Raw genomic sequence first — 15,347 nt, 5'->3', positions numbered from 1 at the left:
AACTGTAAAGTTATCATTTTGGAGATATGAGGTTTTCTTCCGACAACAGCGATATGGTATTGTTCTGCAAATTTTAGTGCACAATTTATATTTATTTGCTAACCTAAACATATATTAAAACATTAATTGTCACAAAAATCTTATGCAGGCCACATTTTATGTTTTCCTGCAAATTTTAGTGAACAATGTGTGTTTATTTTTTGCTGAGTTTAACATATTGGAAAAGAAAACATATAAAATACAATAAAACCTATAAAATGTTCAGAACTTTTGCACAACCCACATTTTGTGCTTATTTTTTTCTCTATTATGTTAAATTTAGCAAATAAACAGTAATTGTGCATTAAAATGTGTGAAAGCATTTTTGCTTTAGAATGAATTTTCACTTAGAAAATAATAAATGTCATTTGACCAGGGCAAAAAAAGTTTCACATACAATAATGTACGGAAACTATGCTTCAAAAACAGTTCATGTTAATTTTTTTGTCTTTGTGATCTTAAAAACCCCAACACATTTACATATGTCCACCTATTCAGTCTATAACAGTTTAGCTCCATCCATTCATGCTGAAGTTATAAGGAGTGTTTCAGTCTGGTCTGCTTTTACAATTAGGCACAATACAGGGAAGTCAATCAGAACAGAGGTCATTTACACATATCAGTCTTAAAGACACAGTCACAAACACTGCCTGTTTAATTCAGGTTGGGAAATAATTATGGCTACTACATAAAATAAAAATTGTCACAAGGGGACAGCATGTAAAAAATAAACAAAAAACTAGGACATGAGCCATCTGATGCTGACATTCAATATTTTGCACAAACATATGTACAGATGGCAATACTCTTACACAAACATTTATGAAATTTAGAACCAGATCCACCTGGATAAGCATTATCGAGAAGTATAACACTTATCTGTAGAGGATTATAAAAGCAGTAAATGCAGGCATTTCAGCACAGTAACCCAGCATCGCCTAAACATTCTGCTCTCCAGGAGTACAAAAATACATGAAATATCACTTTAAAACATGGATCAAATCTGATTCTTTCTCAATGCTGATGTATTTGTAAGTGTATATGACTCTGTTTTTGTTGTGCTTTAAAAAGTCAGTGACACTTCCAAGTACTTTTTGTTTCATGCCACAATGAAACATACCCGTTTTTCACAGTCACAAAATCAAAGGCTTAAAAACCCATTGCATGCCTTAGTATAACAGAATGGCACTGCTATCTCACTGTATGCAGTACAGAGTGTCTCTCAGCAGTCATGCCACTGCGGGAGCTGAAGGATTTCAGAGCTTGTGCTGCCCTCAGTATCGTCTTCAGTGGTCAATCTGCTGCACTCCTCCCTGTCCATTTTCAGCTTCAGCACAGCACTGCAGGACACCGTTAGAGGAACAAATTTCAGGTTGTTTCAGCTCTGCAATGTAGTTTTGCACTGAACGTGCACTAAACTAAACTTAAACTGAGACATTGCTTAAATGAAAAATGCAGTACTGTGCAAAATGTTAAGCACTTCTTAAAAATTAGATTTAAAAAGCCCTTATCTGTTCAGAAAAAAATGAATAAAAATGTTGATAATAATATAATAAGCAATGATTTTATGCATGTCAATGTGGTGATTTAACCATTTCCAAACCTCAGGCAAAACATGCTTATTGCCAAGATAAATAGTTTTACATAATATGCTTAAGTACTTAAGACTTTTGCACAGTACTGTATGTGTCAGATTCAATAGCTTACCCAATTAGAGTGGCCGGTATCAGAGTAAGGCCGGCAGCTAAGAGGAAACTGAACCCTGAGAACCATGAGATGGTAGCAGCATAAGTGCTGCTGAACACTGGGAACGCCAGGCCCATACTCAGCATTTCCACAAAGGCCACACAAGCAAATACAGCACCTACAGATACAGGCAGAAAGAGGAGGACACTTAGATTACTGATTGGAGAGGCAATGGCCTTTGTTGAGAAAGATTTCATTCCTTTATTGACGACAAACAGACTGCAGAACTGCTAGGAATGGTGATGGAGATCTGTCTATTAGGAGGATGAATATGCACTGATCTATTATGATGCATTAATCTGAAGGCAGCGATTTAATTTTAAATAGTGTTTTGCCAATTTCAGAATGTTAGAATTAATTATAATCCATTCTAATTACATTAAAATGACATTCAAAATATAAGGAGTATGGATAGTCTATTAGAAGGATTGTTTCAGCCTGGACTGCTTTTTGAATGAAGCACAATACAGGGCAGCCAATCAGAACAGAGGTTATTTACATATCCCAAAATCCAAAAAGATTTTGGATTCTTATTGCTTTTGTACATAATCCACTGCTGTACAAAATTCCTTCAGTCACATTTGTGTTTCCAATAATTCCAAATTGTACCAAAATAATCAGAGTGAAATAACAATTAAATTGCAGTGAAATTTGAGATTTAAAGATGCATCAAATCATTTTCTAAAGAAATAACAGCCCTTTTTTGCATTGAATGCCAAGCTGATTAGAGGATTTCAGAAGAAATGAAGAATAGGCATAGTCCTGGTCTTAGCCTTTAATGAGCACATCTAATGGGTGCCGAAAGTATGTGTGTGTGTGTGTGTGTTCTGGACTGTAGGTGTGAAGAACAGAAAAGATGTTTGTGGATCACATGATGAGGTTCTTACCCTGCTCAGAGCTGGGCACCAGTTTAGACATCATAGAGCGCAACACAGGAGCAGGCATGATGGACAGGAGCAGAGGCAGCCGCACTGCATAGAGGCCACAGAGCACATTACTGATAAACACTTCTTATTTATTCACGCACTATTTAAAAAGCCATTTAAACCGTCTGACTATTTGTTTGTTTATCTATTCTTACCTACCGGTGGTGCTCCTGCTTTGCACAGTTTAGTGTTTTCCCTGCTCTAACACATCCACTTCAATTCAGGAAGTGCTTGTTAATGAGTCAGGTGACCTGAGTCAGGTGTGCTAGAGCTGGGAAAATGCCAATGTGTGCAGGGCAGGTACTCCCAGGACCAAACGTGAGAACCACTCATCCATGAGTCTGTTTCATCCTGGTTTGTTTACCCATCATTTCAATTATTTTATTGGCCATTCCATCCATAAATTAGTCAGCTAATCCATCCGTCCTTTCGTCCGTCCATCCATCCATTTGTCAGTTTGTTCATCCATCAATCCACTCATCAATCCATCCACCAACCCTTCAGTTCATGCATTAGTCTGTCCATACATCCTCTATCCATACATTCATCCATTAATGCATCAGGCCTTCCATCCAGCCACTCTTTGATCATCCATCCATCCGTCTATCTATGAATTCATCCATCCATTCATCAGTCCTTCCATCCACCCACCTACCAACCCACTCATCCAACCATCCATCCATGCATCAGTATGTTCATCTATCAGGCAATCAGTCTGTCTATTCATTCATTCATCAGCCTATCCCTTAGTTGCTCATTCATCTATCTACCTATCTATCTATCTATTCGCACATGCATTCATCCATCCATCTCTCCCCTCCTAACATCTTATTTACCCAGGAACATAAGTGGTGTGGTCTTGGCGAAAGCAGCCATACAGAGGCCAACAGCGATAGACAGCAGCCCCAGCAACGCAATGTAACCATCAGGCAGCCATCGTGAGAGCAGAGCCACGCCAGCAAAACTGCTCAGATAGATCAGAGTTGAAAGGGCAGATCCATAGCCAACGAGCAGCTCATTCCAACACAGTGGAGCGTTCAGCTCATATAGGATAAAGATGGACATGCCTCCCAGTTTGGCCACCTAAAGAAATAGTTTTAAAGAGATTGTTCAGGGATTGTTTCAGCTATCCTTTTAACCAACTCTCAATACTGAGCTTAATACAGTGGCTTTTCTCCAAACGGTCTAGCTAAGCTTTCTGGCCTCTAGCTGTTTCTAGCTTGGCAAACTGCAGGCCTTCACTACCTCATACTGTCAAGTTGTTAAATACTCTCAAATAGACTTGCTTTTGTGCTTTTTGAGTCACAAAGCTAAAAACAGTGGTAGCTGCCACCTTGAAGCCTGAAATTTTGTCAGTTTTTATGGACAACAGTATCTCACACAGTGTCATTTTGCACAGGGCTAAGCAGTTGGCTAAACAGATGACCTTTAATTTCTTTGGACACTAAAATGGTGTCCAAACTGATTGATTATACCTGAGGTACAGGGAATTTGTCTTTTACTTTTTAATAGCTAGATTTTGTGATCACCTTGTAGAAGATGAAAGCACTAAGGAGGAGCAGCAGCACAGTATTCCGTCTCCGTGTGGAAGCTGCAAACAGCAGGTAGACGCCCTGCAGACGGCCAGCCACAAAGTGAGCTTGGGACAGACGAGGTGGCTCAGCAGCTGGACCAGGACTGGAAGGGCTGGGGGGCAGGTTTTGCCCAAGAGGCTCTTTCAGGACCCCTAGCACATAAAACAGGTTAAGAAGATGTAGTATAGATGCAGTAAGGAAGGGCCAGCTGAAGCCTGCGGCTCTGATGAAGAAGCCAGTGCAGAGGGAGCCTACGCCAGACAGGACACCCAGGACTGCATCCAGACGGGCCATTTGGACAGTCTTTTTTCCAGCTGGCTGTTCCTGGCAGCAGTCAGCCACATAGGAAAAGCAGCCTCCTAGGAGGGTGTTGGGACCCCCCAGCAGACCGGCCAAGAAGGCAGCAGCCAACAGGTAGCCCAAGCTAAGTGAGAACCAGCTCACTATAAAATAGCTTAAAGTGAAGAGAAAATCGCCCACAAGGGGGGGCACCATGGCCACCTTCCGCCCCCTATAGTCACTGTACGACACCAGCAACAGTGAAGAGAACAGGCTGGGGAGGAGGAAAATCAGCTCGCTCTGTAGGAGGAAGCGTGACGTCTCCGTCTGCACAGCCTGCAGCACATACAGGCACATACAGGTTAAATGAAATGGTGAGACTACAGTGGTATCAAATGACCAGTAATTAAAAGATTAAAAGGGTCTTATTTACTTAGTTGTGTCTAAATGCCCAGAAGAACCAGTTCTAAACGTGGTACTTTAATTATCCTTGTATATTTAGTTTTATAATAAATGCGTCATGCAAATATTGGCTTGAAACTCTGACTACAAAAAAATGTTGTTTGGGCTTGATTGTATAGCTCTAAGAAAAAAAATTAAAACTTTTATTTAAATTTTATTTAAATATTGGAGTTAAAATGTTCTTATAAAAAAGAACCTGATAAAAATAGCTACATAGCAAAAATCTACATAGAAACAAAAAGTGTTTCACTTCTGTTACAAGTCAAAGAACACTTTTTAGTATAGAACCCATTTTGCTGAAAGAGAGAAGAACCTGAAAACAATGAACATACGTATTAAAGTAAGTAATTACTACTTGGAAGGTTATTTAATTACATTGTTATTACAAGAGTGCCAGGGGTGGATTGTCTTCAAAAGTAGTCAAAATACAGTTATAATAAACCAAAACCAGTAAACCACAAGACACGAGAAGAAAATTCAGAATTAAATCTAAATGAAGCCTCAGGGCTTTGCATGGTGAGCATGACCTGCTGAATGCTGAGGTTGCTGTAGTTGTTTGAGCAGTGGGATTGGTTTACACTGGATGGGTAAGCATAGCCACTCAGCTGCTGCCACAGTCTCCTGTAGACGTACTGCTGTAGCAGTGGGTAGGTCATGAACATGGCGAAGGCATGCAGGCCAACTACCGGCTCGATCACACTCACACACCCCATATCACTTCCTGATCCAGGAACAAAGAACAATGTAAAAGGACAAAGAAAGGAGGGATTAGAGGAGTGTGAGAGTCACAATACATACAGCATCTTGCTGAGGATGTATGGCCTCAGTGTTTATCTAATTTTTTTTTCAGGGCTGTATGTTTCTAGCTTAGCACTGTGCAAACTGCAGGCCTAAATCATCACATGCTTTCCTTAAAATATTTTGAGTTATGAAAGAATCTCAGATAGACTTGTTTATGTGGTTTTTGACACGGTAGGGTAGGAGAATAGGAGTTAACCTGGGGCCAAATTTTAACAGAGCAAAGATTCTTTGGGCTGGACCCCCAGCATACCACCATCCATCAATCAGTAACCCTCATCTACATCATGCTCAAAACAATGAGTTTTCCCAGTCACATTATCCAGTATCTAGATTTTTTAATAAATAATTCAATGCAAGCAAATTCAATCATTAAAATTCCTATTTTGTGAAGCAGCTCATTGATCTGGCCTATAACTTCACCTTTAGCACTCTGAAGGTTCTCCACATTGGGGCGCTTTTAGCACTTAGGTAGTTTTTGTATGCATCATAGAAAGAGAAAACTGACCTGAACTCACATAAGGTTCAGCTAAAGGGTTTGTTGAAGGATTCATTGTAAAACTACATCATATAAGGTGAAGAATATGAATGTCTCTCACAAGCCCAGGTCCAGGTAGAGTTGTCATGTGTAGTATTAGGCTTAGTAGAGAAGTGAGTACATCACAGTTAGCTTGGCTCTAAAATAGCACTGCAAATCTAATAAAGGTGCTAGCAGACATCAGCATTATGTTTATAGTTGCATCTGTAGATTTGTAGTTTCAAATGCAGAGCTAGAGATGCTTGTACATGTTTTTATTTCATCTCACTTTGACTACTGTAATGCTCTTTTTTCCCCTCACTCAGTGTGTCTTTCTCTGATCATGTGCAGGCAATTCAGAATGCTGACGCAAGACTACTTACTAGGTCTAACAGCAGGTCTCAAATAACCCCTCTGTTCTTCATTGTCTTCCTGTTGTATGTAGAATCCAGTTTAAAATTCTTACTCTTACCTACAGAGCACTGCACGGTCAAGCTCCATTAGCCTTGCAACTCCAGTGCAAAGTTAGAAAGCAAACTACAGACACTAACATGCTGGCTGTTTGACTACATTTGAGGCAAAGGTGCTTCAACACTGACTGATTCTACTGAATCAGGTATGAATTTAGATTCTTTCGAATCCTCATATGATTCATCAGCTATCTGTGAAACCCCCATAAAATTCGACTTTGAGCGTGTGCCACTGACAAAATGTGCCTTGTTTGTAAGGTTGTCTAGCTCTTTAGTATATCTATGGTGTGCTTCATAATTAATTGCACTCCTTTTTCTTTAGATAGTTTGACTTCACTGCAGGGTTGCATTTCGGTAATATTTTCATCATAAGACCAAGCTAATAAATAAACATATGTTTGAGCTATCATTGTTTACCTTCAAGGGTTCCAATAATTCTACCTAGATGTGCGCTGATCATGAATTTGTATGGAATACTGATTTCTACACCAGAACATAAAATGCAAATAAACTGCAACATCAAACATAAAAGAAAACACAGATTAGCCAAAATCAAAAACTGGTCAAAAGCAAAAACTGATTCCCGTCTCGGCGCATTCTGCTCATGCACTCTTAATTTTACAAATATTTTGTTTTTCTTTTTTTGTAAGAAATACAATGAATAATGAGTATAATAATTAGTAATAACAGTAATCATTAACTGCAACCAAAGAAGGATGGAGACCCTCATACAACATTATGGAAACATTCCAGTCATGTTTCTCACCTGCTGTTGCTGTGATGGAACAGTCCTTGTATTTCTTACTCACCAATCATAGACATTCATTTCAAACGTAAATGTACTAGATTTCAAATAAGTCCAGGCAGGTAAAGCAGGCAAAGCAAACGTCCCCCACTCCAAGGCTCTGCTGACGTTTGTTTGTTGAGGAAGTTAATCTCCAAAGGAAAACTCCTCTGAGACGAGTGAGTGCGCATGTGTCTTTGTGTGTGAGTGAGAGAGAGAGAGAGAGAGAGAGAGAGAGAGAAAATGAGAGAATCAACAGAGACATACTGATCACTCAGTAGGCTGGATGTTATGTTTAGAAACTCAGCAACGTTTTATCACAGTCATACACCGATCATGTAAACATGGGCAGCTGTCTGTTGACTCCATACACATATCATCTCTGTAAGTCTGCACTCTTTCAAATAAAGCTGACAAAAAGGTTTTTGGATAAACCACTTCTCCTTCCCTAAATACTGTTGTAAATGAAAACCTCTTAATGTAAAGATTCAGCACCAATTAAAGTTTTTTCCTCAAATTACATGTCCAAGCCTTTTAGCCATTTAGAAACCTTTATTTAATATTTAATTTAATATTGGTTGTGCATCTGAATTATTTCCCACCAACTCACCCACCGCATGGCAGCTTACTTTATAGATTTAAAAAAAGTAATTAAAAACCTTTAGCTTCATGCAAAATGTCAAAAGTATTCTCCATGTAGCTTTTTAGTTTAGAATTTAGTTAGTAGAATTTTTCTGAAAGTTTTTGCTACTGTGTTCTAAATCTGGAACTCAGACTTCTTTTTACAGAATGTTAGAACTGGATATAAATGCAATACTAAGAATAATAGTTAATGTTAAAGGTTATTTATTAAAACCCTTATGTTAAATGTATATATAAACACTGATCAGGCATAACATTAAGACCACCTCCTTGTTTCTACGCTCATTGTCCATTTTATCAGCTCCACTTACTATATAGGTGCACTTTGTAGTTCTTCAATTACAGACTGTAGTGCATCTGTTTCTCTGCATACTTTGTTAGCCCCCTTTTAACTTGTTCTTCAGTGGTCAGGACCCCCATGGTCCCTCACAGAGCAGGTACTACTTGGGTGGTGGATCATTCTCAGCACTGCAGTAACACTGACGAGTCTGATCCACTCGTACCAGCACAACACACACTAACACGCCGCCACCACCACCACCACCACCACCACGTCAGTGTTACTGCAGTGCTGAGAATGATCCATTCGCTTTTCTTTTTTGAAATATTTTATATCCACCCCTCCCCAAGTGCGTACATACAGATTCTCTTTCTGGGGACAATTTCTTAACATTAAACCAGGTAATTTAATTCTTATTTTTAGAGTAATATTGACATGCAGTTAAAATTTCAGCTCAGTTTAAGTGAATTCATTTACTTTTTTGTCATCATACAAAAGAATTTGATATTAAAACATTTTCTTTGCAAGTACCTGATTATTGCTGCAATGATAAAACTAATTTCAGCTAGCTAAATAATTCAGTCTATGAGATTTGCAGTGTCATGTTGAGGCTAAGTAACATAGTTATTCTCTGTATATTGCAGTTTTTAAGTGAATCCTTTAGTAAGTATTTCAACTTAAAGCCAAACTGTTTTAGATAAACCTGTTAACCTTTAAAAGAACAACTGTTTACATTTTTTATAAAGCTAAAAATAAAATAATTGATTTTTAATTCTGTTGCCAGTAACTTACTGTAAATTTGGTTATATTTTTAGAGTGCATGCAAATCTTCCACGCTGCCAAGCCCAGCTTATTCAATGTAGAATCTCCAAGAAAAACAAAATCCAATTTCGCTTTTCTTTTTTGAAATATTTTAATATCCACCCCTCCCAAAGTGCATACAAACTGTTTTGAGATATAAATTACTTTCCATTCCTTAAGGATTAATAGTAACTATGCTACAGTTACAGTTACTGTGTGGACCATCACAAAGAAAAGATGAAAAAGCACACAGATAGAAGAGAGAAGATCTGCCCAGACAAACATGCACTGCTGATTTCTGTGAGACATTAAATACTATGTACACATTTGACTGCAAATGCCAGTCACCCAAGGAAAGAGAAAGGAAGAAGACAATTCAGCAGACTGTAGTGATGGAAGCAGAGAGGTCGCACAAAAGAAACACATTGATTTCTTGATTTAAATGTGTGCATCAGTCAAAAACGCCAACCCCCCTTAACACAGAGTGAGCATTTTGTATAGACCAACAGAAATCGTCCAAAGTTAGTTGAAAAAACTTTTGTTGAAAGAATTTTGTTCTGCTTATAAAATGTCTATTTTGGACACAAAAGGTTTATTTATGACAGCAACAAATGCTTATTTGTTTGGAAATGATGCACACATTTAAGTCAAATGAAACACATTAATCTTTTCAGTGTATCCACCTCTCTGTCCACACGGCCTGTAAGTTCTCAGAGAGATGTTGACATTCAGGAGTTCACCTGTAGAGACGCCCACAGGATACAGACCCAGCCTCAGTCCCTGATTTACTAACACTGTTTGAGTCTAGTTCATCTACAAGGAAGGTTATAACAATTCCAAAAGAACTCCTTTCTATAAATGAAGGAGCTCATTAAAAATAGGAACATTGGATTCATAAAAGGTACAAAACAGTAAGCATTCATTTTTACCATATATAGGTAGGTTTATAGCATTATTTTAGTATACTCAATATTTTCTACAGTGTTACAAGTGCAAATCAGGATGTTCTGAGACCAAGGAATTTTTTAGGTAGTTGAATTTTTAATTTAAAAAAAATCACAAGCATGATATTTTAATATTTCAGATCACACCTTGGCTATAGGTAGAAGAATTTCATTCAGTAGATGAAAAATATCCAGTTTAACAGATTGATACAGTAATTTAGATTGAACTGATCTCTAAAAAACATCCTGATTTGTTAAAAGGGAATTCTGCCAATTTTACAGAATTTCTGCATAATTAAATGAAGATGCAATTCAATGCCGTTTAGAGTGGTTTGATATGAAATGTTCCATTCTAGGCAAATTTTAAAACTGTTCACAGTGGTGGTGATAGGAACCACATGTCTGACGACATTAATGCCCCTACCTGAAAGAAAGCTATTACACAAAATTGTTCTGAAGATGTTGTCTGATGCCTGAGATATTGTTTTACAGTAGTTTTGAGACACAATTCTGGCCTAAAACATACATATTTTTATACGTTCATGGCAGAAAGGTACATGCAAGGTGTTCTAAGGCAAAACAGTACCCCAAAATATATATATTTTTTAAATTTTCCACCATTTTACTATTTTTTTTTTTCATCAACATATAAAAATGTACTGGTGGTTTTGGACAGTAGATAAAATGGCTATATTTGTGTAGGCATTGCGACAACTGGTTCCAATCACTACCACTGTAAAGAAATGTTGATAAGCTTCTCTATAATGAACAATTTCACATCAAACTGGATTCTGAATGACGCAGCATTCATCTCAACCATCAAAAAATGCAGAAGAATTTTGAAATTGGTGGAATTTCCCTTTGAAAGAGGTCATTGAGGTTCTGGAAAGACTAAAAAATGAACAATTAAAACAAATATTGTTAACAAATTAGAAGTGTGAGTAATCTACAGTATTTATCTTGATCACTGAAGCTCTAAAAGGACTGCTGTAACATCACTGTTAACAATCTCCTCCATTTTTGCTACTGTACTTTAAACCAAGGCACATTAATCCAATATTTAAATGTGTGTCCGGTTAAATGAACTTTTAAACTGTTAAACTAGTTCTTGCATGAATTCATGCACTGTAGAAAGAAGGGATCTACATTAGTTATGTGTCTAAATGAAGATGTTTACAGAGAAACCTATGCAATCATGTACAGAATGTTATGCACATTTAATGTGGGTGACGGTAGCAAAAACAGAGGGTTCATGACATTACACTAGTCTGCTTTTTAAAAGAATTTCAACAACAGAAACCCTTTGTATGAAACCGACAGAACATTATAAAGAATGTCGTACCATATTAAACATCGAGTCACTGTACAGCGTGCAGTTTTACAACTGAAATCTGAAGAAACACAATCAAAAATATTTCCATATCTAAAAAAATAAAGTCTTTAAACAACAACGAAAAAACAACATTCTTGAAAAACATTCTTGTGCCCTTATCAATAAACAAAGGATGTCCATAAAATGTACATATTGTATGCTGTGGTTAAGAGAACTGATGGAAAACAGCACTTTAGACTTGTTAGCTGGTCTTGAATGACAGTATTTGGGTAGCTGTGTACCTTTTTGCACAACACCCTGTGAAAGCACCATCAAAACATTGATATTGTAGAAAAACATAACATTAAAGTTTTTTTTGTCAGCAGTATCAAAATTTGTATCTGAAAAGTGAATTACCTTTGAAACAGGTAACCATATACCAGACCGCTAGGTCTACTGTAAAAAAACGGAAATGTCCAAATTCAAAAAAGTGCTCTGAATGGTCAAAAATGAGTGAGGGGAAATCTATTTTTATCAGTTAATGTTTGGTCAAACATAACATCGTGAAAAATCCTGGTCTGCTTGAAATGTACTGTCAGTAGGCTTTAGCAACAAATTCTTTTTACAAATTCTTTTTTTCGTTTACCATAGGTTTGCTCAGTCTGGGCAAATGAATCATTCGTTCATGTTCATCAACAATTTAAGGTAGACTTATTGCTTATAAATAAATTCACTTCAATCAGTTTCAATGCCAGGTCGAAAAAAACATACCGATTGTATTTGTATATTTTAAATCTAGTGATAAAAAGAGTCATGCCATTTCATTATAGAAAAAAAGGTCTACTATCTGATTGAAAAAAAACAAAACAAAAAATCCCTGAACGTTAAAGTACAACACCATTGTAGGATATAATTAGGCTACATTCCTTTCTAGTTTATTCATACAGAGAGATTCATCTCTAAGCAATGCTACGCTCTACAGAGGTAATAATAAGGGTTACTATATAACTACAATAGAAACAACTTCCATTAGTCAACACTTGAAAATGACAGACTTACACAGTCTTATTGGAGAAAAAACAGCAGTACATTTGTAAAAAGGTAATATTGGCTCACTACTGAGGTGTGGTTCATTCCCAGTGTTGTCGTTTAGCAAGGATATGGAAGCTTTCATACCCATGATCCTACTATCTACATTCAACACAATTCCAAATTTCACATTTAAAAAAAGAAAAGGACTGGAAGACTTTTACAACACATGCACATAAATGTCCATTACAATGCAAAAATGTCCATTACAATACCTTACAAATATTACTAGTAAAAATGATGACAACAGCATTTACAACAACAATTCCTGCGTCTTTACATACTCTACACCTCCCTGTTCTGTGTTTGGTGTGTGAACCGGATGCTGAAAGTCAGCACTTACACTGTAGTAAAAGCTAAGTACAGATGTGTGTATGGCGACCTGAGGGACGTGACCCTGAGCGGCGGCCATTACAGACAAGACTGGAAGACCAGAGCAGATTCTGCATTTACCCAAAAAAAACAAACAAAAAAAACCACATTGAACATTGTAAAAACATTGTATAGGTTAAGGTTACGCCTGTCAGGTGAACCAGACCATGTGGAGAAGTCGTCCACCAAAACTGACATTTCTAGACAGCAGTGAAAGCATTTGGTCTCCATTTATCACCCAACTGGACCACAACCAGCTTAAGTATAAAGCCACAATCAGAGTTCTTCTGTTTACCCCAAAAGCACGGTTATTTTTATAGAGATACATTTTAGAGACATAGAGAGATGATCGAGGGCACAGTACTGAAGCCACAGCTCCGCTGGTAGAGAAGAATAGGAATGTACACTGTTAAAAATGAGAGATCAGCTCAACTCAGAATGATATAGTAACTGATTCCATGGCTTTTTTTTGACTTGAGGACTCAACTTGAGGACATAAGAGTTTAGACAAACAGCTGTGGTATTGCTGGGGCTCAAACTCACAACCTCCTGTTGGGGTGACAGCTTAGTCCACTGCACCACTCAGAAACATTTTGTCTCTACAAATGTTTAATACACTGGAGAAAATATTTGCTGTTTTAACTTTAAAGCATGGTATAGTCTCATGGGGTGCCACTGACTAATAGTTCATTCCAACATCAGGAGATTGTGAGTTTGAATCCCAGCAACACCACAGCTGTCCATATCCAGAAGCCCAAGAGGAAGATATGCCCAATGGGACTGTGTGATACAATGAGTGCCAGCTAGTGAGGAAACTGAGTAAAAAGCACAAATTCAGTTTGTTTATCTAACTGAGATGCAGACCTAGAAACAGTAGCTGGGAGAATTTTTGACTCAAATAAGAAGTTTGAGTTGTGTGACCTCTTGTGTCCGTAAGTTGAGTCAACTCAAGAAAAGCCATGTAAGCAGTTACTATATCATTTCAAGTTGGGCAGAGTCCTACAGTCACTAAAGGCCATAGAGGGGATGACAAGGAGCAACTTTTGACTTTTTGAATAGGAATGCGCATGCACTTTGACCTTTGACTGAGCTGTGTGTGTGTGTGTGTGTGTGTGTGTGTGTGTGTGTGTGTGTGCTGGATGTTGTACCAAAATGTAAACGACGAGGGCGAGTTGACAAGCATGTGTTCAGAAAAGTACTGAAATGAAAGATGTAAATAAAGATGTGCAAAAAGCATCAATTCTGAGAATGGGTGCCAACTTATTATAATATTTTGCAGTGTTTTAATATTGTGTTCACATAAAATCATGAGTAACAATTATCAACTTAATATCAAATAAATAGCCTAACCGAGCTAACTTAGCTAATAATTCTTTGAGTAACTCTTGAATATATAAGCAACATGCTAATGTCACTTACGCTTATATACTTTAAAACAATGAAATAAAACTTTTATGTGGTCTTGCCACAAGCCTTACGCTGGGTACTGTTGCAGGAAATGTGGCACATGTCTGCATTTTTACTGACTCGCATCTTTTGGGAATACGTTTACATTATGCTAATTCAATGAGGATTTATTTTATTTTTAGCATTTAGAAATAGCACCAGAAAGCGGCCAGGTGGCTTCATGTCAGTACATACAGATTGATGTCATCACCTATTTAAGTTTCTATTATGTATATCTACAGTTTGTTTGTCCCTCAACCTCTGATTGTAACCTTTGGCTTAGGCAGGGTGTCAGAGACTTTGGCAGACCAGTGTAAAGACCTGGATACACATTGACAAAACAATCACATGTTGAGAATCTTTGACATAAAATATACATCCAAAAGATGCTTGTTCAGTGCCATTTGCATGATAAATGATGACATGCTATAATAAAATTTGTATTATTCTATTATTCTAGACTTCAAACTGTCTTGATTTTGCCAGAGAAGATGAAATATCAGTGTGCTCTTCAGCAGAATCCACAAAATGCCAGGACTCAACCTTCCTACATGCTAACCCACGTCTTTGCACATCTGAGGTTTCTTTCAAAATCAGTGCCAAATGATTGTGCAAGAGGAAAAATTCACTTAATGCAGCAAAGCCTTCAGGCATGCCAAAGGTGTAGGACTCCAAACATGTCCCAGGAATATTCATCAAAGGTCTCTGAAAAAAGCAGTTTCTGAATCACTTCTATATAGTGGCTAATATCAACATGAAGAGAATGCTCCTGCTCTTAAACGCTGAACAAATGACCAAGAGTCCAGATAAACGGCTGGTAAATAGATCAGTAAGAAGACTGACAGAGTGTGGGACAGATATCTAAG

At 37.5% G+C, this 15,347-nt stretch overlaps 1 protein-coding gene across 1 annotated transcript; it reads right to left on the bottom strand.

The window, feature by feature from the left end:
* Positions 1 to 634: 634 nt before the first annotated feature.
* LOC118824786 (solute carrier family 46 member 3) lies at positions 635 to 6,158 on the bottom strand. The gene is made up of 6 exons (XM_036595186.1): positions 5,554 to 6,158; positions 4,241 to 4,900; positions 3,548 to 3,794; positions 2,673 to 2,756; positions 1,747 to 1,903; positions 635 to 1,379 (listed from the first exon to the last, which is right to left on the bottom strand). The coding sequence occupies exons 1-6, from the start codon at positions 5,737 to 5,739 to the stop codon at positions 1,262 to 1,264; spliced, it is 1,452 nt and encodes a 483-aa protein (XP_036451079.1). The 5' UTR covers positions 5,740 to 6,158; the 3' UTR covers positions 635 to 1,261.
* Between the last annotated feature and the right edge of the window lie 9,189 nt (positions 6,159 to 15,347).

This window comes from Colossoma macropomum, unplaced genomic scaffold (genome assembly GCF_904425465.1).
Source record: "Colossoma macropomum unplaced genomic scaffold, Colossoma_macropomum, whole genome shotgun sequence".
Lineage (NCBI taxonomy): Eukaryota > Metazoa > Chordata > Actinopteri > Characiformes > Serrasalmidae > Colossoma > Colossoma macropomum.
This window is presented reverse-complemented; position numbering and strand designations above follow the sequence as displayed.

Coding starts and splice junctions, on each gene's coding strand:
- LOC118824786 (XM_036595186.1), bottom strand. CDS start 5,739: ATGGGGTGTGTGAGTGTGATCGAGCCGGTAGTTGGCCTGCATGCCTTC. Junction 4,901..5,553: donor GCAACCTCAGCATTCAGCAG/GTCATGCTCACC, acceptor TATGTGCTGCAG/GCTGTGCAGACGGAGACGTC. Junction 1,904..2,672: donor GGTGCCCAGCTCTGAGCAGG/GTAAGAACCTCA, acceptor CTGTATCTGTAG/GTGCTGTATTTGCTTGTGTG.